Consider the following 20,460-nt stretch of genomic DNA (forward strand, 5'->3'; position numbering starts at 1 on the left):
AATATGTTCAACTTATAGGCTACATGTTATTAGAAAAAAATTAGGGGTGGCCATCCATACATGTAACCGAATGATAGAAGAAAAAAACGGGCATATGTAATATAATGAGGTGTCATTTAAGAGGTCCTTAAAAATAAAATAGAGTTTTCTAGAATTATTAATATCATTTATTTAGTTTTAGAATTATGGCTAAAATAAGTAGTTAACGAGATGCACACTTTATAAGTCGTAAAAATGACATAGTGCCTCTTCGAAAATCCACAGAGTATAAAATTAGCAGAAAAAGTGTAACGTAATGTTGTACGTTCAACAAATAAAAACCTAATTATCCTATGTATATATGATCTTACAAAATGATAAATAAACTGCATCTACGTAGCCGTTAATCTGAAATACAATAAATGATAAAAAAATATATTAGGTAGATAGATTCGATAAATTTAAACCTTTTATACGAATAATTTAATAATATTTTTGTTAGTACATATTGTAAACTTCTGAGCGATGTAATTTCTTGAAACGAGTTTATTTAAAAAGAAATCATTTAAACGTACCTATATGGCTATAGCTATATGGCTATATAGATAATCATAGACGATGGATGAATTATGTGTCTTGATGACTTCTCTCTTAGACGGTGGATGAACGATGAGACGACTTTGATGACTTTGAGACTGATGCTTTCGGCGTCAACGATCAAATATGTAGTATAGAACTACGACTACAACTATATGAATGTAGGACCATAAATGAACTTATTAACCAGAATCTGCTGATTAATAGCTAAGACTTATTACCATAAATATATATAAAAAAAACAATCTGTCATGTGTCACATTCCTTTTTTTTTTCCTTTATGGCAATAAGTTTTAACTATTTGCCAGTGTCAAGTTTATATGTGTCACATTCATATTGTCATTTGTCAGTTGTCACATCCGTTTTCCAGATTCCATTTTTTTATTTGTGATTGGGATTTGTATTTGTTTTGTTTATGAACATTTCAGGTGTTTCGCCCTTAAGTTAATGTATTAGTTTATTCCTAGTTGTCATCGTAAATTTAAGATCTGTATAAAATAAGTGAAAAACAATGGAAAACCTTAAAAGCATTTGGAAACCAGAACGTTAGTAATTCGCTTTGCATTGAAGAGAAAGCTGCAACCGCAATATTGGTTTTAAAATGCATTTATTGTTTTAAATTTTAGTTTACCGCATTCAGATGGAAGCGCCTTTACCGAACCATATTATTTGTGAAAATTGTCCTAATAGGCCAGAGTTTTACGGCAAAGAATATCACGGTATAATGGGGCATAAGGAAGCTACGTTACTACTGGAAGACGAACCCAACGGTTCATTTCTAATAAGAAAAGGAAACGAATACAATGATTTTTATACACTCTCTTGGAAGTAATAAACATTTATTTACTTAAAAAAAATAAAGTTAATTAGTTTTAACAAAATTAATCAGAATATATGTCAATATTTAACCTTTTACCTAAATTTGTGTAAGGTCCATGTAGCTTTATTAATTGGGAAAACCCAATTAATAATGCATTCTATACATCATCATGTATTGTTGTGTGTTACATTCTATTTATAAAACTTATGTGGCATTTTCATATCTGACAGATTTGATGACAGAATACACCACTACAAGTTGTATTATGATGGAACCCATTACATAAAAGACAAAAGATATGATACAATATATGATTTGGTTGCCGATGGTCTTATCACTTGTCACATGGAGTTGAAAGCTCATCACATTTTGGAGATGATAAACTCAAGAGCTAATTACACTGAGAGCCCATATGTCACTCTTAATAGGAAGAAATTAAAAACCCTGTCACAAATTCATCAGTGAGTGAAGAAATATCTTATTGTTCTTTTATTGTATTAACTTAATTTTATATTCCATAAATGAAAATTTCATATAATTTTTTAATTCATGGGAAATAACAATATTTTTAAAAGGTTTATTGAGCTACTTACAATCTTTGAATCAAAATTTTGAATTATTTTTGAGAGACTAAATATCTTAACTCACTTCAACAGAGAATCCAACAGAGCTAGTCCCATTTTTTTGAAGTCTGATACTAAACAAGAAATACACAGTGACAGAAAACCACCATTCAACTTAACACCAACCCTGGAAGATCCCCCACCATTATATAAATATTCAAAGTCACATAGCTTTAAGGTGCATACTTTTAAAGGCCTTAACTGGTGCGAGTTGTGTGCTAACTTTTTATGGGGATTTACTGCACAAGGAGTCAAATGTGAAGGTAAATGTCACTCATGAACACTTTTAGAAAAATACAATCATTACTTAAAATATTTATTAAACAATATTCGAATTGAAATTGTTTTTAAATGTACTTAACATGATAAATTAAGGAAATAGTAAAAATTCAGAATTAAAACTTCTTTCACTACCCTAGTGCCCCCAGCACATCGAACATAAGCAATCAATAATTTTATAATTAAAAATTCTATTTCAGATTGTGGTTTCATAGCACATTCCAAATGCTCAGAAAGGGTGCCAAATCATTGTGTACCAGACTTGAAGAAACTCAGAGGTGTTTTTGGCATTGATCTAACAACATTATTGAATGCACATTCTAGCACCTTACCATTTGTTGTGAGGAAATGTGTTAATGAGATTGAAAGTAGAGGATTGGATTCGGAAGGGATTTACAGAGTATCAGGCTTTGCTGATGAAATTGAGGCTCTGAAATTGGCTTTTGATAGAGGTGATTCTTTTATCGTTTATAAAAGAATCTTATACACTTGAGAGACAATTATACAAGCTGCAATAAGAATGGCTCTAGTCTCATTTAACCTTATCAGAATTTAAAAAGTTATGTTGAACTTCAAAAATTTTAAATTTTAATTGAAAACATTCGTGCAATGATTAAATTAGAAAATTAATTTGTTCCTATTTCAAATTTTTATCCTTTCTTCATATTACTTTTTAGATGGTGAAGCAACAGATTTGAGTGTATACAGCAATATAAATGTAGTGGCGGGCACATTGAAGTTATACTTAAGGCTGTTACCTGTCCCCCTCATCACATATGAGGTTCATCCTAAGTTGATCAATGCAATCCGTAAGTTATAATATATTATAGTTTTTCAGTGAGTTGTTATACATATACACTATTACGAGTCCAACAATCTAGTCACAGCATCTGGTTCAAGTCATATTAAATGACCAGTACACATGAGTGGGCTGCTATGGGATCCATTCAGTCACAGAAGATACATAAGTGCTCACACAGATCAATAATTCAATTAGTTGAGCAGTCAATCAGTATCTTAGTAATATGGTGAAGAAATATATATAAACACAAGCAGACAAAAAGATGAATTTGTTGACAATTATAACTTTTGCTTAAATGCTTCAGTGTGTTTGTAAAAGCGAAAAAGCTATTATAAATATTCGTGATTCGCCACGTGCCACACTGCGCAGATCGCTTGCGAGGCGTATCTCTGTATTTGTCTAATGGTAATGTTATGAGCCTCTAGTCAAAATTAATGGATTACAATTAACGCGTAGAAGGATTTGATTATGTTTATCAATTAATCGATAAATTTTAACCTTATAATAAATTTGCCTGAATTCTAATTAAGCTTCTAGAATTTAGAGTATATGAATTCTATGATTAAACAATATTTCTAAAATATTCATAGAAATGAAAACAACGGTGGTGCAAGTTGCGATGTTGCGAGAATGTTTGGATTCACTGCCTCCCGCGCATTTTAACTGTTTACAATATATGGTTCAACACTTGCATAGGTAAGTACAACTTAAATAAATATATATATATATATTTTTTTTTTTTTAATTATAAAATGGATATATATTAAGATATGCAATATTTTTTAAAATGCCACACAGCGGAAACAGTACAATAAATGTATTTTTTTCCATCAAATAACGTTTGAATAAGTATACCTACTTATCATTTTTTTTATAAATTTTCTTTTAACAGAGTCGCACAACATGCCGAGGTGAACAAAATGTCGCCACACAATTTGAGTACAGTTTTTGCGCCGACTTTGGTAGCTACGCCGCCCGCTATAACAGATCTATCCTTTGAAATTCGCGCTTTACAAGCACTTATTGAATATTGCCCTCAAATATATTACAATAATAAATAAACAGTATTCTCAAGCTCGTGAAAAATAGGCTACAGTTACAGTGTATTCTTTGACAATGCACTTAAAACCAAGACTTCATTAGAATACATTAGATTAAGACATAAATCAAGTATATAAAGGTATGTCAATAATAATGAAATAAGGTAACAGCTATAGATAATAGTATTTATTATTGCTAATTTGACTGATTTTGACATTTATTTTAAAATCTAGTAGTATATCGTTTAGATTATACATATATATTAACTTTATATTCAATGTATCTCATATAAGTTGGATGAATCATAAAAAAGAATAATCATGTGTGCAATTATAAAAAGGTTTATTCAAACTGTGAATGTTTTGTATGAAAAATGTGATATTGGATCTAATAATTAGTAGTTTTAAAAGCATTCCAAGCTGATGTAACCATTAGAATTGGTTTGAATACAAAAATGTTTACACTTTTTGTTAAATAACATGAAGAATGTACTTTATTTATTATGAATAATTGTTGAGATATAAAAGCAAGCAACCATTAACATTTTCTTATTTTTTTTAATAAAAATAGGGAAAGTAAACAAAAACATGTTTAAATCATATCCTTTACTTTTTTTATTTGTCACCTTTTTTTTCTTTTTTTAGGTACTTCGTTTTCACTTTCACTACTACCTTTTATTTGAAATTTCTTTAAATCTGCACAGAATAATACCTAAAAATAAAGTTCAAGATTAAAAAGTGAAGGCATGTCCAATCATGCATTACTGATATAATTTTCTTCAATTATGTCAATTACCAAAAAAATACTTACTGTGTGTGCCCATCCTGCCATATCTCCATAGAGATTTCTAAAATGGTCACCAATCTCAGCATACATTTTTTCAGTGACAGTCTTCTTTCCTTTTAAATGAGGTAAATAGTTATGAGCAGCTATTTGATACACATGAGTGTCCACTGGCAATGCTTCTAAATGATTTAATGACATCAAACAAATGCAGTCTGCAACCTGCAAATAAAAAATAGATCTTACACCTTTGATAGAATTTAAATATATGAAATGGTTGTAGAAGGTGGTCTCCATTAATTACGTAAGGTGATTTTTGAAAATTTTCAAGCATTTTGTGGGAATTTGAGACATGATTTACCCTTTTTCACTGAATCTAATGAGAATGAGATTTTTTTAATTCCAGAGTTTAGTAGGTTGGATTAAAAAAAAATGTTCAGTATGCTTATTTTCAAGAGATCATGAATTGTGGAAAAAAATTATGTGATATGCAATCTCAAATCCCTGAAATAATTCATGCTATGGGAAATGCTACAGAGATTATGGCGTAATTTTGATTTTTTTAATAACTACTGACTTGATTTAATTCTACATCAAACATAAAATATAAGCCCTGACTTTTTACAAGTCTTACTTGAGAAACATGTTTCAATTAGTTTGTATTGAGACCTAAAACTAAATTTTAAAATATTTAAATTCTGGATACAGGTTTTATTACATTATTGCTATAAATTTTAAATTAAAAAAAACCTTAGTGTTTGATCAATAAAATAATTATTTATAGGAATAGAAAGTTGTGTATTTTTCTTCATTCTAAATACTCACCTTAGGTCCAATACCACACAATTTCATCAGTTCAGCTCTAGCATCTTTGTACTTCATTTCTTGTAGATCACTAAACCAATTGTCACCTCCCAAATCCACAATTTGTTCTGCTGATTTCTGTATGAACTTAGCTCTGTATCCAAAGCCTAATTCACGTAATTTAGACTCCACCTGTCACAATAAGTTTTATCTTTTATAATTTGTAAATAAATTAACAGCAAATGCATTAGAATCTATATCTTTGCTAATATTATAAAGCTGAAGAGTTTGTTGGTTTGGTTGAAGCACTAATCTCAGGAAGTACTGGTCCAATTTGAAAATCCTTTCAGTATTAGATAGTCCATTTATTGAGGAAGCTTATAGATGTACCAAGGGCGAAGTCAGTGCAGGCTGCTGGTATATATATATTGAATATTACCTTGGGTTGTGCAAGGTTTTTAACTTCTGGAAATGCATAATATGATGTACCATCCACTTCACATATTTTATCTCCATATTGTGTACAGAGCTTTTCAACCATAGCTGATATCCTTAAAATTCAAATGGAATAGTGTCAAATGTATGATGAAGACATCCATTTAAGCAATAAGAATTTATTTGATAAGAATTTATGATTACCTGGATATATGATTATTTTGACTACATATAAAAGAGAATAGATTTTCGACTGGTTCTTGATTTAGCATTCTTATGCCATAAAATTGAACACAGGCTGTTTTAAATAGTTCATCTTTTTCAGACCATATTTTATAATGTTTGCTCAATTCAACATCAAGGCGGAAATAATTTCTTAACAAATTTTTAAATGTATCATCCATTTCTTCTTTTATCTCTTTTTTGGTTAATAAAGAACCAATCACTTGATATTGCAAACCATTATCTATTTGCTGTAACTTCCATAAAGTTTTAGCAAAAATACCAGTCCACTCATTCAGATTACTATTATAAGTCCACCTAAAATTATAAGCATTTTAGTAATTTTGTTTGATAAAAAAAATATCTGAATGTCGACCACTTTCAATATTTTAATTTACCTGAAGCTTTGACCACCGTTCAATGTACCAAGTAGTTGGAGTTCATGAGCTTTGTATGGAATTTTGTGCCAACCCATTTTTTAGCATTCGTGTTATGGATCAGAATGTTGTCATTAATTTGATTGAATTTGTTATTATTCCAAAATACCGCGAACTGCAAACATTGTAATTTGTAATAATTGTGCGAAATGCCAAAGTCACTAATGACAACAGCTGTCATTGCCAAATGCCATGGTGAAATTGCAGTTTAGAAACCTACATGAATAAAAGTTAATTACCTAACTTTTCTATAACATATGACCGATTTTTTTATTCAATTGATCTTGTAGTTCGCCTAATGGTAAGCGATCACTATCGCCCATGAACATTCCAAATGGTAGGGTCTCTACAAATGCGTTGCCCTTTTAGGGGTAAAGGACAGAGAATGAATTGAGGACGGAAATGAGGGAGTCGACTGGAAAGCGTGGGAAAAAGTATACAGGCCTCCGGTTCCGCCAGTCTCGAATGTAACGCGCTAGCATTCACATGCTACTATTTCATGCCATGGACCTTCTGTGTAGTACCTTTAAACCAGTGCGAGCTGACCCAATTCGAAACGTGCTCGACTCTTACATTCGAATGATGCTTTAGAAATTTATAAAATTAAAAATAAATTAAAACAATGAAATAAAAAAGTTATGACTTAAATTATGTATTTTTTGTCATTTACAAAAATGCAATATTCATTTAAACAATTTTCGCTAACTAAGTGTCCTTCTTCATTTTCTCCTTAATCCAAGGTATATACTGAGCAGTGTCAGTAAACACAACATATTCATTTAGATTACAAGTGTGGTCCCCGTTCTGTGATACGAGGGATAATGAGACTACGCCTCGTAACCTCCAACGCCCGTTGTCGAGTATGTAAAGTCCACCTCCCGAATCTCCTAAACAGGGACCCGCTCCTTTTTTATCACCTAAAATAAAATAAACAACTTTAATTAAATATCCATCAATGTAACAGGTGCACAAAATTGTAATCTTGTTTCTATTTGAGTTCACACAATGTTATTGGAAATAAATAAAAAAAAGTTCAAGAATTTATTCAGCAAAATACTATAAAAAAGTCACAATACCTGCACATAAAGTTTTATGTGACGTTAATCTATGAAATTCGGGTTTGCTAGCTCTACACTCCTTGGTACTGACAACCGGCATTCGTACCATACGGGGTTCTCCCGACCCGCCCGGGCCCAGTTCGGACGCTCCCCATCCTGTTACCTATTAAAGAGTAATGTGTGTAATTAATCTCCATTAAATATAACAATAAATATACTATATATATAGTAATTATAACTCGAAAATTATGCTAGTGAATGATTTTACTTCTTTTTTTTTTAACTCACCACGCCAGTAGTGCCCACAATACGATTCAAGTCCGCGTTACTAGTCCATAGACACGCCGGTATAATATTAGCGTTAAAAGTCACCGGTCTTTCTAAAGTCATCACGAGGATATCATCTGCAAAAAAAAAAAAAAAATTTATCGATAAATACCACCAAAAAGAATCATGGTGAAAATACTAAATGAAGAATAATTGTACATTCTCAAAAATAATAATGCTATATACGTATACATATACGTATGAAATTAAATATAGGATTTTCCCGCCATTCTATGATTTTTGATAAAACGGTATGGCAAGCAACATTCTAGGAATAGTCCTCTTACTTGCTAGATTAGTGGCGTTATATGATTCGTGTATGGCAGCACTGCTCAGCTTCAGAGTGACGGTGATGTCATCGCCCCAGTCTTCAAGATTGTACACACCAACTTTCACAACGATGTCTTTTATGGATGTAATTGAGTTCTTCCCCTGCATGCAATGCGCCGCTGTAGGGGTGAAGAAAATACAATAAATAAATATCTTATATCTATATATATAAAAATGATTTGCTGTTCGTTAGTCTCACTAAAACTCGAGAACGGCTGCACGGATTTATCTTATCTTAGAAATTGAAATGTTCGTGAGATCTATGGAAGGTTTAAAAGGCGAGAAAAAATCGAATAATTTCCGGGAAAACCATAAAAACAGCCCTTTTCTATTTCCCATACAAACGTATTCTAGAGTCAATTTGTACTTTATTGCTATTCCATAAAGTTCATATAAAATTATAATCACTCACTGTTATCTAAGCAATTTAGGTCTTTTATTCATCGATTGAGGCAGTAAGAAGTCTGCCGGGCCAGCTAGTAAATGATAAATAATTATTTTTAACAAAATACTAAACCGCCTTCTTATGCTAATCGGATCTTGCGGAGAGCATCAGCTTTGAAAAAAAAGAGATTCATCAAAATCGGTTTATGAAATGAAAAGTTATGAGGTAACAAACTCAAAAAAAAAAACAGTCGGAATGGAGAACCTGTTTTTGAAGTCGGTTCAAAATGTTTTAAACGAGGGTATTTAAACAAATCATATCATATTTTTGGAAGAGCATAACGGCTTAATGCATAATGTGTATTGTGCTTTAGGTCAGACAAACGAATCAAACGAAATTGTAGTCTCGAGAATTTAGTAAATGCAGCTATTTTATTATTACAATAAGTCAATTGTTGTATTGATCACATTCAAGTAAAATTAATCTTGGGCATTACCTGTGATAATATGTTGATCCGATACTAACGTTCCCGAACAGATGTAACTCAGACTGCTCGTCCTTCGCCTGTAGATAGCAACCAACCACGGCCAATCGCCTCTTTGGTAACTACTACCCTGAAATATCAAGGGAACGTTTTCTGACGTCACTCCACATGTATCATATTGCGACGACGATTGGGTGTTTAAAGGTTCTGGATTGGGAATTGTTCTGAAAAGATAATGAAAATTATTCACATTGACCAAATTAGAAATCTATGAATCTTAAATTTCATATTTAAATTACTCCACATCCACACTTGCCCCTAAATATGAGATATGATTTAAATCTATATCTAAATATGAGATAAAAACCGTAAGACGTACTGGAATTTAAGTATAATAGAAAACATATTTATTTTTACCTGGGGGCTTCCGTAGTAGTGGTAGTTGTTGTTTTTATTTTTGGGCGCTGCGTACGTTTCGGCGGGATCACTATAGGTCTTTCGAATTCTTGCTCATTTGTGAAGATTGGCGTTTCATAAACTTCATATTCTGGTTCTCTGTACGGTGGAGGCGGTGGTGGAGGCCTTTGAGGTCTTTCCGTAATGATTTCCGCATATATTATTTCTGGACGTCGTGGTGGCGGAGGTGGCGGTGGCTGCTTATATACGGGTGTCTGTTGTGATATTTTATACACCTCGAATTCTGATTGCCGATTCGGTTGATTGATTTTTTCAATGTGGAATTGGTTATCTAGAAAACACTTGTTAATATTAGTCAGATGAAATATCTTTTAAAGGTTATATTGGGTATATAACCTTTAAAAGATATTTTTGTAATTTTTATTGAATTCAACATAAAATTCTTTTTTTCACAAATCTGGCCGTTGAATTGAACCTAATGAATTCTTATGACAATAAAAATTGGTTTAGAATTAGGTTCTTGCAGACTTATTCTAGTATATTCTTTAGAACTAGGATATAATATAAAGTGTATATTCTAAGTTTTGTACCTGAAGGATAAGTTGGTCGATGTGGTTCATAAACGCCATTGAAATCGTTTCGAAGGAACAAGGAGTGTTGTAGACTTATCGTAGTCACATATTGCGCGGGACCAGGGATATCTGTAACGGAATAGGAAACGATATTAATATAACAATAAACAATGTTTTAAACGAAAGCTTGCTGTATACACATGCACTTACCTAACCTAACTACTTATAATTGGAAGTTAAATAACAAAGACATGATTTTGTTTTTTCTTAATTTCATAATCAATAATAAATTGAAGGTCTGCTTTTATGTAGACTATCAATGAATAATTTTTAGTCTAAATCTCATTTTGATGTGCATAATTTTCCATATTTATCTTATTTTATTTTCAACATTCTTACCACCAGATCCATAACAGAGCAGGTTATCGTTTGCCGAAAGTCCTGTCAGACGGGGCAAAGGCGAACTAACGGGAAAATTCACTCGATAGTCAATTGGCGCCCCGCGGTTGAAATCTTGAAGCACATTCAATTCTTGGCTCAGCAGCTGTATGTTACCAACGTAACTCTGTAAATTAAAAAAAGAGATTAAAATTAAAACAATTTTCCATGTCCCCTTGTGGGGTATATGAGAGATGCAGTTCAAATCTGTTTCTCAGATCTATTTTCGTTACGGACAAGTAGGTGATCAGCCCTCTATGACCTGCCAGGCTGAGACTTTTTGTCAGTAACGATGGAGTCGGAATCAACATAACATTAACATAACAATTGACGAATATCCTGACGATGAAAATGCATGAGGTTTAAGTATATACCACAAAGTTAACAACTATTAGGTGGCCAATAAATATAAGAATAATTGTGTTAAATTGTGCTGTACGGACTAAGTGACCAGAGAGTAGGTTGTCGAGTTTGAACTAAGTGACTTTTAAATGAATAAGCATCTTGTCGATTTATCTTGGTAAGAGCGGCATTCGGAATAGGTGTATATTGATTTTAGTTCAATAACTATGTAAAAACAACGAATAACTTATAATAAAGGGGCTGCTTATGATTAATAAATATTTTCACAATATCTCAGTAGATCAAGTGTAAAACCAATCCAAAAGCGTTTAAACATAGAAAATACCTAGCTAGCAAGCATTTTAAGTTAGACATTAGGTACTTATACAAATTACAAATAAAGCCAACCAATTGAGTCATTATGAATAAATAAATGATGTTATAATGATGACCAAACAAATCTGGAGGAGGTTCTGTTCATCGTATAAATAACTAGCTTTCCGCCCGCGACTTCTGCCATAGATCGCGGGTTTTACCCACATAGATCACATTGCTGTGGAATTTTGTTGTAGTAATTCAACTGTTTATAAAAAGCATACTTTAGAGGCCATATATATATTATTATCATTGGACATGACTTCGGACATATACCACTAACACTTTCTTAAAATCATTATTTTCATATCAATCTAGCTGTTATTATATATATATTAGTACACGTTTTTGTCCCCTTGGTGTCCGAATTTATCAATCCTTTCTTAGCGGATGCCTAAACCATAGTGGCTATCTGAATGCCATATTTCAGCACGATCGGTCCAATAGTTTGGGCTGTGCGTTGAAAGATCAGTCAATCTGTTTTTCATTTTATACGTCTGTATATTATTTTTAACAATCTTAAATATAATATACAGACGTATACTATGTGTCAAAGGCAAAGAACACTAAAAATTAAAAAATAATAATAATTTTGCTTTTCTAACAAAAAAATAATAATATAAATTTAAACCACTTCTAAAATGTAAAAAGTTAAGCGAGTAGTAGTCGTTCCCCAAATCGAAAAAAAAAAACGACATTTAGCTCTGTTTGGTCTCATTATTATAAGGACAGGTTTATGTCATTTCACCGCTCGCGTTCAAGTTCAATGTTCCTAATACTTAGAGGGTCTGCTCCGACGAGGAAAACACGCGATTCATTTGGAATGTGTCGCAATAATATCAAAATACAGATATTTCACTAATTTTGAAGAGATATTAATTCAATTTTATTTAAATGTTAAATGACGACAAAGTTGCCATTTATTGTGATGAAAATAACAAAGTTTATTCAAGCAGATTTTCATTGCTTACGTGTGTGTACAATGACTAATTATTATGTATCCTATTATTAATACCTACGTATATGTACATTTAATTATCATCGATCTAAGTTTTTATATGTTTGTTCCAGCCGCTCGGCTCGGCTTAGCCCAGGATGGCCCAGGTTGAGGTTGAGGTGGATGTTGATAATAAAAAATAGAAATATCTACTATATTATATGTAAATTAGTAATAATTAAACTTACTACTGTAATAATTTTAAGTCTTTTAAATTTTACTACCAACAAAAACTCAACCAATTTGAACAAAAAACGAGGTACCCAATTCTACTCTTTTTTTTGTGTTTGTTACCTCACAACTTTTTAATGGGTAAACCTATTTTGATGTTTCTTTTTTGTTTGATAGTTGGTATCTCCCGCGTGTTGCTATTTTTTATTTGAATTAGAATTGACTATTTGACTTTAATTTTATATAAGTTTATTATTAATGTATGTAGATGTTAATGATTATATTGTGTAGCAATGTGTACTTTAAGTTTATTTTAATTAGGTAATTACAAATAGTGACGTTAAAGTTATAAATCGATGCACGATAATCACTTCGCGTCGTTGGGATTCTAACAAATCTTTTCCTTGTTATGATACGATCAGCTGCGCATAAAAAAGGAACACAATTTTACTAAGCGTAACTAAAATTCGATTGATTCGGTTCAGTAGTGAATCAAGTATTTTGATATATTATACGCCCTATATATTTTATATGTATATTAGCTTACTTGTTGGCTTGTAAATTTGATAAATAATACCTTAAGATCCAGCTTAATTAGGTCAATTTCATATTCCCTGGATGTCATTTATCTCAGTTTTATCTCATGGACAGCGTAATATACACATTACCATTGTTTTATTTTGATGCTCATACAAGTTAAAAATATATATTTTACATGTTATGAATAAGGCAATTTTGAAAATCGTTTTTATATTTAAAATTTTTAACACAGATCTCTAAAAACAGGAAATGTGAAGGCTAATATTTACCTGTTTAGATCCTATTAGCTTGATGCGACATATATTTACTTTAAATTAAATGCTTAAACTTCATTTTTGTAGTACTTTTCAAATCTAACATTTGTAGGTAGGTAGATTTTTTAAATGCACTGCACTGCACTACACTGCAATGCACTTTAATCAATTTTTTTTCTACGGCTAGGTCTCTTTAATTATTATAGCCACATCCCAAAATTCACTTAACATCCGAGGGCAGTTATTCCATTTTTTTTATTTAAATACACGTGTGAACGTGGCGCCAACCCTGTGTCTCATCAATTGTTTGATTGTTACGGTTATAATTGAAATAATGTTGCGATTGGAAAAAATATGTGGGATAAGGAAACTCGTACCTAACTTAGTCGTTTATCGGGAAATCATTATTCATTACCTGCATGCAACATGTTGATTCATAAAAATTAATAACGTTTCTATAAAATAATACCGAACTAAAAACAACCTAGCAATTATGTTGTCACTTGTATATACAAAGATCACATCTTATATCAGAAAAAGCATTAAGTCACAACAAAAAACATAATTCATATGTTATCCTCTGACATTAATATACGTATGTCAGCGTTTCACGAATATTCTCCATTCACTTAAATTATTCCGGAATGAAAATTGCTAAACATTAAAAAGTATATAAGTATATAATCTATGCATTAATATGCGTTATTTCAGTTTAGGTACAGTTATCTAGATGTAGAGACAGGTAGTTCCATAGATTATACACTTATATACGGTAGTTCCTTCTTTATTACTATTTTAATTTTAATCACCTCTCAACAAAGGATATTTTTAAAATGTCATTCTACATACACGACGCGTTCACAATGTTTCTGTATGACTTAATGAGTTTGTCTTTGGATGGATGAAAAAATACTTACAGAAGGTAGTCTTGTAGCAATGGTGAAATTAGCCTTTAATGTAACAGAGTTCACATATCCAAAAGGCTGCAAATGAATTGTTCCATATATCCCCGTATTATCGGACTTGTAATCAAAAATTTGTGGGCATGGAGACTGAACATATTGGCCACAAACCGTGAAATATTCCAAGAGCACTATGAAAAATACACTGAACCACAAACACGACATCTTTATGTATATTTATTAAATGCGTATCATTTTAAGCTTTTTTATTAATACAACTAGACGTGTTTTCAAGGCCTTCGTTGGACTCGGACTGGACATCACGGTAATTCTCGTCTCGACAAAATATCCCAACGTGGTAAAACCAATAAACCAAAACCGCTTTGAAATTAAACATGTACGTTATATGTATAATAATGTATTCTGGGGTATTTTGACACTTTATTCAAATTCCTTGTGTAAATTCTTCCATGTACAAAGTAGTAAATAATATCCGACAAATTTTTAAGTGCAAAGAAAAAAAAACAAAAGCTGAGTAACAACAAGTTTGTTACAAAAATTCACATTACAAACTCCCACGTTTATAATTACTGCAGTATATCACATTTACATATCCTATATGAAGTATAAATGAATAAATAAATGTTTGAGTTTATGTCTAAGTAATTAAGAAGTGTTATATTTATAAGTACCAAGAAAGGACTAGGCAGCTATTTGTTTCTACTTTTAAATGGGTTCTTGTTTATGTGTATCTTTCTTGCCAAGTCCTAGTCGGACACAACGAGAAAGTAAAGAATAAAGATACATTTATTCCGCGAACTACTTCTACAGCGTTAAAAGAAAGTGTGGTGCGTTATGTATCTAGTATGAATTTTAAAATACGTAGAAATACAGGTCTCGATCATTGCAAGCTTAATTTAATTAAAGCTTTAGTTTTTTTATAGAACGCAATAATAAATAATAATAACTGAGCATGCATAACTAACAAAATAAAAATATATCTTATTATTATTCCTATTATATTAGAATTCTAATACGAAAAAAAAACCTAAAAAACACACTTTAATGATGGAATCAACTAAATTGTTCCTTTGAAAATTATCCAATACAATACAATATAAATTAATTTTATCATATAAATTATTAAATAATTATTAGGATAATAAGTGGTATTGGTATAATGGTAATTAATTTAGGATTTCCTAAAAGAATGTTGAAGTGATCGGTGTTCATTAATGTATTATACTAAATTAATTATATACCCTTTTTTTTAATAGTGGGGAAATCTTGCATAGATACCCATGGCCCTCGGGGATGGAGCTATGGGTTATGTCGGATTCTTACCGACCAAAACCCCACTGTGTTCCGTCTAGCCACTTGAGTGAAGGGGCCACGGGAGCTAGTTAAAATACGTCCGCGACCCCCTCGGCGGCTGCCCGTTACCGGGCCAGGCGCTAATTATATAACCCTGATTCTTGATGTAATAAATAGACAGATTTAATAATTTTTTTTCGCTTATTATTAGTTTTGACATTACCGTATCGCATATATGCATACACTAGCGTTCGCCCGCGGCGCCTCTTAGTCGACCCATGAGACAACCATTCAGAACACATGGGATTAAACTGAGGGTCTTTGTAGCAGTAATATGATATAAAAATCAGAAAAACAGGCTGCTTTTTGTCCTGAAAACCGACATACACGTGGACGGAGCCGCGATCGCTAATCTAAAATAAATACAGCCTATATCTATACTCCCTGATAACGTAGCTTTCAAATGGTGAAAGAATTTTTAAAATCAGTACAGTAGTTTTTAAGTTTAGCCATTTTAAACGAACAAACGAAGACACAAATCTTTCTCTTTATAATCTTAGTGAAGGTGTAGATAACAAAGCTGTAGATACAAGCTATAGAGCGCGCGTCACTAAGTATGAACTAAATTCTGTGGTAGTGATGCCAAAATAAATAAATATAGTAGTCTATATAAGAATAAAGTACCTAATAACCCTTTTTACGTGACAATGACAATCTCATCAATATAAAATTTAAGTTTAAAGTAGGTGCTAATTTTTTTAAATATTCGTTACAATTATTATTAAACTACAACACCATCATGTAAGAATTCCAAATATCGATATTTCCCTGCATCATGCATGAAACGTCACTATCAAAGTTATTTTCCACAGAAAAGTATCTACAACAAATTTACTTATGATAAGCACGAGGAGATACCCACCTTTTATTGCGTGTCTGAGGGGCACAATGAATTTGAAACCCCCTTTTTTATTTTATTCATTTTTATTGTTTGTTTGACGTTTTCTCGTGATTAGTCAATACTCATAGCTTAAATTAATTCAATTTGATTAAATAATTTAATTCTTAATATTTCTTCATTTTTTTTTACAATAAGAGCTAGCCCACTAACTAGCTAGCATTTCCTTACGCCTAGATAAGCTAATGAGCAAGTTAAGTGAGCATCACGCGTAAGGTAATGACTTGCTCATTAGCTCATCCAGGCTCTAGTTATCCACAGAGTATGTAAAATACATTCATGCTATGATACTGCTACACGTGAATTCATGTTAAATTAAAACTTAGATAGTTCACCTTAAGGCAAGGAATTTGAATCACAGAGTATCGCCCTGGTTTATTATTTTCAACCATTTTATTTTTCGCTCTTAAAAATAGTCGTGCTAGAGTTTATGAAAATATCATAAAACAGAGTCAATTTACACTTATAGGAAAATGGACATTTTACATTACGTTCATAATTTTATTAAAAAAACACCCATATAAATAAGCCGCAACAGATATTTTATTTAATTAATAAGTTGTCTTAAATAAGGAGAAGTCTTTTCTAGATTAGTTGACAAGTGACAACAAATGGCAACATTTATTTGTAATCATGATGGAGGCTCTGGCATTAGTTTTCATTTTCGGCGCTCAAAAGATGATATAAAAATGAATATTTGAGACTTGTGTTTTTATTAGTTTGTAAAACAGAAAATGGTAACGATTGTTGATGATATAGATTTTTTAACAGTTCAAGAGGCGATTTTTAAAGATGTCAAATATTACCTCTCTGGCGATGTCTCGGAAAGGGTTTGTTGTTATGTTATTCTTGTTTTTATTTTTATTTATGTATCGATATGTGGTTTAACTGGTCTCGCGCTTTGTTGTTTTTACAGATTATGCAGTTACTTCAGTCAGGTGGAGGTGAAAATACAAAATATTTTTCTGACTACGTTACTCATCTAATTTGTGGTCAAAATGCTGCCGATACAGACATCGATGAAGCTCAGGACATCTATCAGATTCCTGCTGTGAATGAAAATTGGGTCCTTGCTTGTGCTAGATTAAAAAAATTGGCAAACACAAAGCCATACTTTCCTAGCAAGAATAAAATATTCTCAAATGTTGTTGCATGTGTATCCAAAGTGACTCCAGCCGATGCCAAATCATTATTTGCGCTAATATCTTATCATGGTGGAAGAGTGAAGTTAAATTTAGATAGTCAGTGTACTCATTTGATCTGTGGCTCGACATCAAGTAAAAAATATAATTCAGCCTTATCATTATCCTATAAAATTAAAATCGTCACTCCAGACTGGGTTTTGGAGAGCTTGCGAGCTAGAATACAGGCAGTGGCTGAGGTATTTCACCCTAAATTATTGGTTATACCAAAACCGCCACCGCCACCAAAACCAATGGATCGTATTAGTGCAATTACAGGATTCGATTTTGAAGAAGGCATTGCTAAAAACGAAGTTCCAACTCAAAACATGTCAGAAGGTAAAAATGAAGATACAAAAGCACTTTTAGATAAACTCAAGCAAAGAATGCCTTGGAATAACAATCCATCGACAGCTAATTCTTCAGCAGTCACAACTTCTAATGCTAACTCAATGGGCTACACAATTGCATCTAACACAACAAGTATTGTCACAAAATCTTTACCACAAGGAATAAATCAGAATGTACAAATACAGGGTGTTCAACAAAACACCCAGCTTATACAGAAGTTTGGACAGAATCCTCCTATTTCACAGGCAAATATTAATATTCAGAATCAACAATCTAATATGCAACAAGGTTATACACAAACTCAACAGTCACCACAACCTCATGGGCTATCTGCAATACAAATACAACAACAAAAGTTACTACAACAACATCAACTCAGAATGCAAATGTTACAACAAGGCTTTACTCAGCCGAACGTTTCTCAGATGAATCAAAATATTTCTGGTCAAATTCAGCAACATATTCAAAGTAATCAACATCATGTCCAACAATCACAAAATGTTTCTCAATCACAGAATACATCTATGACTTCTGCTCAACAACAAATTGAAAGCATTAGTCAAATGCTGAGTCAAAGTGCCAATAATTTACAACAAGCAAATAATTTGCAGCAAGCACAGCTTAATCAACAAAACATGTCTCTAAAACAAACTCTTACTTTAAGTCAGCAAAGTGCCGTGCAAAACATTGCTCAGCAATTGGCACAGTCAACTCAAAATTTACAACAGAGCTTACAAAATGCCAAACTTAACCAGAGCCTTGGTCAAAATCAAGTGATAAACCAGCAACAGATGATGAGCTCTGGTCAACAACTTTCATCACAAAATCAAGGCATGATCCAACAGCAGACTGTTCAATCTTTGACTAATCAGCAACAAAATCTTAATATGGGAGTTCAGCAAGGCCTTGTTACATCCCAAGCTCAATCCAATCAAGGACAACTAAGCCAATTAGTAAGTAATGCCTCTCAACAGTCTGTCATTGGTCAGCAAATACAACAATCAATACAAGGTCAACAGAGTGGAAACATGCCAGTGCAAGGTACATGGAGACAGCAGAATATTCAAATGGTTCAAAATGTCCAAGGTCAACACCAAATCATCAGGAGTCCATTGGTTCAGTCAAGGAATCCCCAAAACCAAGTTATATTACAGCAGCAGATTATGCAAACTCAACAGCAAGCATTGATAAACAACCAACAGTCTCAGCTGAGTCCACAGCATGGAGTACAACAATCACAACAGATTTTACAACAATCCATTGGATCTCAAGGTCAAGCAATAAGTCAGACACATCATCAAATACTGGTACAGAAACAACAACTATTAAACAATGCTGGACAACAACAGATTGTTCAAGCACCACAGCAAGTTTTGATAAATCAGCACACTGGCCAACAGCAAATACTTGTTCATGGAAATCAACAAGTTACCCTACAGGGTGGACAGCAAATAGTATCACAGAGCCAAATAGTCCATCAAGGAGGTCAATTAGTCAATCAAGGTGGACAACAAATACTTACTCAGGGTACTCAACAAGTTCTATCACAAGGGGGGCAACATGTAATTACCCAACAGGGACAGCAGCACCAAGTAGTGATAGCTCAATCACCACAGCAAATTGTATCCCAGTCGGGACAACAAATAATTGGTCAAAATGTTGGTCAGGGACAACAAGTATTGTCACAGGTGCCTCAGTCTCCTCAGCCTGGAGGGCAAATTACTGGTGGAGGCATTCAGCAGATAATAACTCATAGTGGTGGACAGCAAATAGTGTCACCAGGTGGGCAGCAAATTGTACAGGGTGGGCAGAATGTTTCTTGGCAACAGCAGCAATACATACAGCAACGCCAACCCATTGGTCAACCCACTGGAGTTGGACAAAGGGTATGTAAACTAATCCTAGTATTACACATAACTTTATTATCAGCTAACCTTGTAGTAAGAAGAATTAGCTTAAATGGATTAAGATATTAATTTAAATGACTGCATAAAAATCAAAAAGCAACATTTAAAAAATACACATTCTTTTATTTAACTATAAGCATTTCTATTTTATTCTGTTTGTATCAATAAAATGGATAAACTTTTTAACTTACCTTCAGAACCAGAAAAAAAGAACAACACATCCTACACACTTTAAATACTATCTAATCAAAACCATAACATCTCTACAGCCCCTACAAGTATCATGGACAGCTGGCGGCGGCGGGCGGCAGCTGATCCACCTGGACGCGCAGACG

At 32.5% G+C, this 20,460-nt stretch overlaps 4 protein-coding genes across 4 annotated transcripts; 2 read left to right on the forward strand and 2 right to left on the reverse strand.

The window, feature by feature from the left end:
- Window positions 1-934: 934 nt before the first annotated feature.
- Window positions 935-4,710, forward strand: LOC119834129 (beta-chimaerin). Its single transcript, XM_038358425.1, has 8 exons — window positions 935-1,121; window positions 1,203-1,404; window positions 1,627-1,857; window positions 2,053-2,282; window positions 2,499-2,750; window positions 2,976-3,107; window positions 3,691-3,796; window positions 3,993-4,710. The coding sequence occupies exons 1-8, from the start codon at window positions 1,088-1,090 to the stop codon at window positions 4,159-4,161; spliced, it is 1,356 nt and encodes a 451-aa protein (XP_038214353.1). The 5' UTR covers window positions 935-1,087; the 3' UTR covers window positions 4,162-4,710.
- A 7-nt stretch (window positions 4,711-4,717) lies between these two features.
- Window positions 4,718-6,973, reverse strand: LOC119834139 (N-glycosylase/DNA lyase). Its single transcript, XM_038358437.1, has 6 exons — window positions 6,784-6,973; window positions 6,368-6,703; window positions 6,168-6,279; window positions 5,750-5,920; window positions 4,952-5,146; window positions 4,718-4,852 (listed from the first exon to the last, which is right to left on the reverse strand). The coding sequence occupies exons 1-6, from the start codon at window positions 6,858-6,860 to the stop codon at window positions 4,763-4,765; spliced, it is 981 nt and encodes a 326-aa protein (XP_038214365.1). The 5' UTR covers window positions 6,861-6,973; the 3' UTR covers window positions 4,718-4,762.
- Window positions 6,974-7,458: 485 nt separating this feature from the next.
- On the reverse strand, window positions 7,459-14,743 carry LOC119834700 (serine protease gd-like). Its single transcript, XM_038359156.1, has 9 exons — window positions 14,430-14,743; window positions 10,795-10,960; window positions 10,414-10,524; window positions 9,824-10,154; window positions 9,419-9,630; window positions 8,495-8,656; window positions 8,169-8,284; window positions 7,899-8,043; window positions 7,459-7,739 (listed from the first exon to the last, which is right to left on the reverse strand). The coding sequence occupies exons 1-9, from the start codon at window positions 14,637-14,639 to the stop codon at window positions 7,528-7,530; spliced, it is 1,665 nt and encodes a 554-aa protein (XP_038215084.1). The 5' UTR covers window positions 14,640-14,743; the 3' UTR covers window positions 7,459-7,527.
- A 2,578-nt stretch (window positions 14,744-17,321) lies between these two features.
- Window positions 17,322-20,460, forward strand: LOC119835472 (PAX-interacting protein 1-like; the record flags this gene model as incomplete). Its single annotated transcript, XM_038360307.1, has 3 exons — window positions 17,322-17,516; window positions 17,603-20,104; window positions 20,395-20,460. Coding segments are annotated over exons 1-3 (2,664 nt in total), but the record flags the coding sequence as incomplete, so codon positions are not given.

The sequence above is a fragment of the Zerene cesonia genome, chromosome 2 (assembly GCF_012273895.1).
Source record: "Zerene cesonia ecotype Mississippi chromosome 2, Zerene_cesonia_1.1, whole genome shotgun sequence".
Lineage (NCBI taxonomy): Eukaryota > Metazoa > Arthropoda > Insecta > Lepidoptera > Pieridae > Zerene > Zerene cesonia.

Coding starts and splice junctions, on each gene's coding strand:
- LOC119834129 (XM_038358425.1), top strand. CDS start 1,088: ATGGAAAACCTTAAAAGCATTTGGAAACCAGAAC. Junction 2,283..2,498: donor ACAAGGAGTCAAATGTGAAG/GTAAATGTCACT, acceptor ATTCTATTTCAG/ATTGTGGTTTCATAGCACAT. Junction 2,751..2,975: donor GAAATTGGCTTTTGATAGAG/GTGATTCTTTTA, acceptor ATTACTTTTTAG/ATGGTGAAGCAACAGATTTG.
- LOC119834139 (XM_038358437.1), bottom strand. CDS start 6,860: ATGGGTTGGCACAAAATTCCATACAAAGCTCATGAACTCCAACTACTT. Junction 6,704..6,783: donor AACGGTGGTCAAAGCTTCAG/GTAAATTAAAAT, acceptor TTATAATTTTAG/GTGGACTTATAATAGTAATC. Junction 5,921..6,167: donor AAAACCTTGCACAACCCAAG/GTAATATTCAAT, acceptor TTATTGTGACAG/GTGGAGTCTAAATTACGTGA.
- LOC119834700 (XM_038359156.1), bottom strand. CDS start 14,639: ATGTCGTGTTTGTGGTTCAGTGTATTTTTCATAGTGCTCTTGGAATAT. Junction 10,525..10,794: donor GCTCTGTTATGGATCTGGTG/GTAAGAATGTTG, acceptor ATTCCGTTACAG/ATATCCCTGGTCCCGCGCAA. Junction 10,155..10,413: donor TCGACCAACTTATCCTTCAG/GTACAAAACTTA, acceptor AGTGTTTTCTAG/ATAACCAATTCCACATTGAA.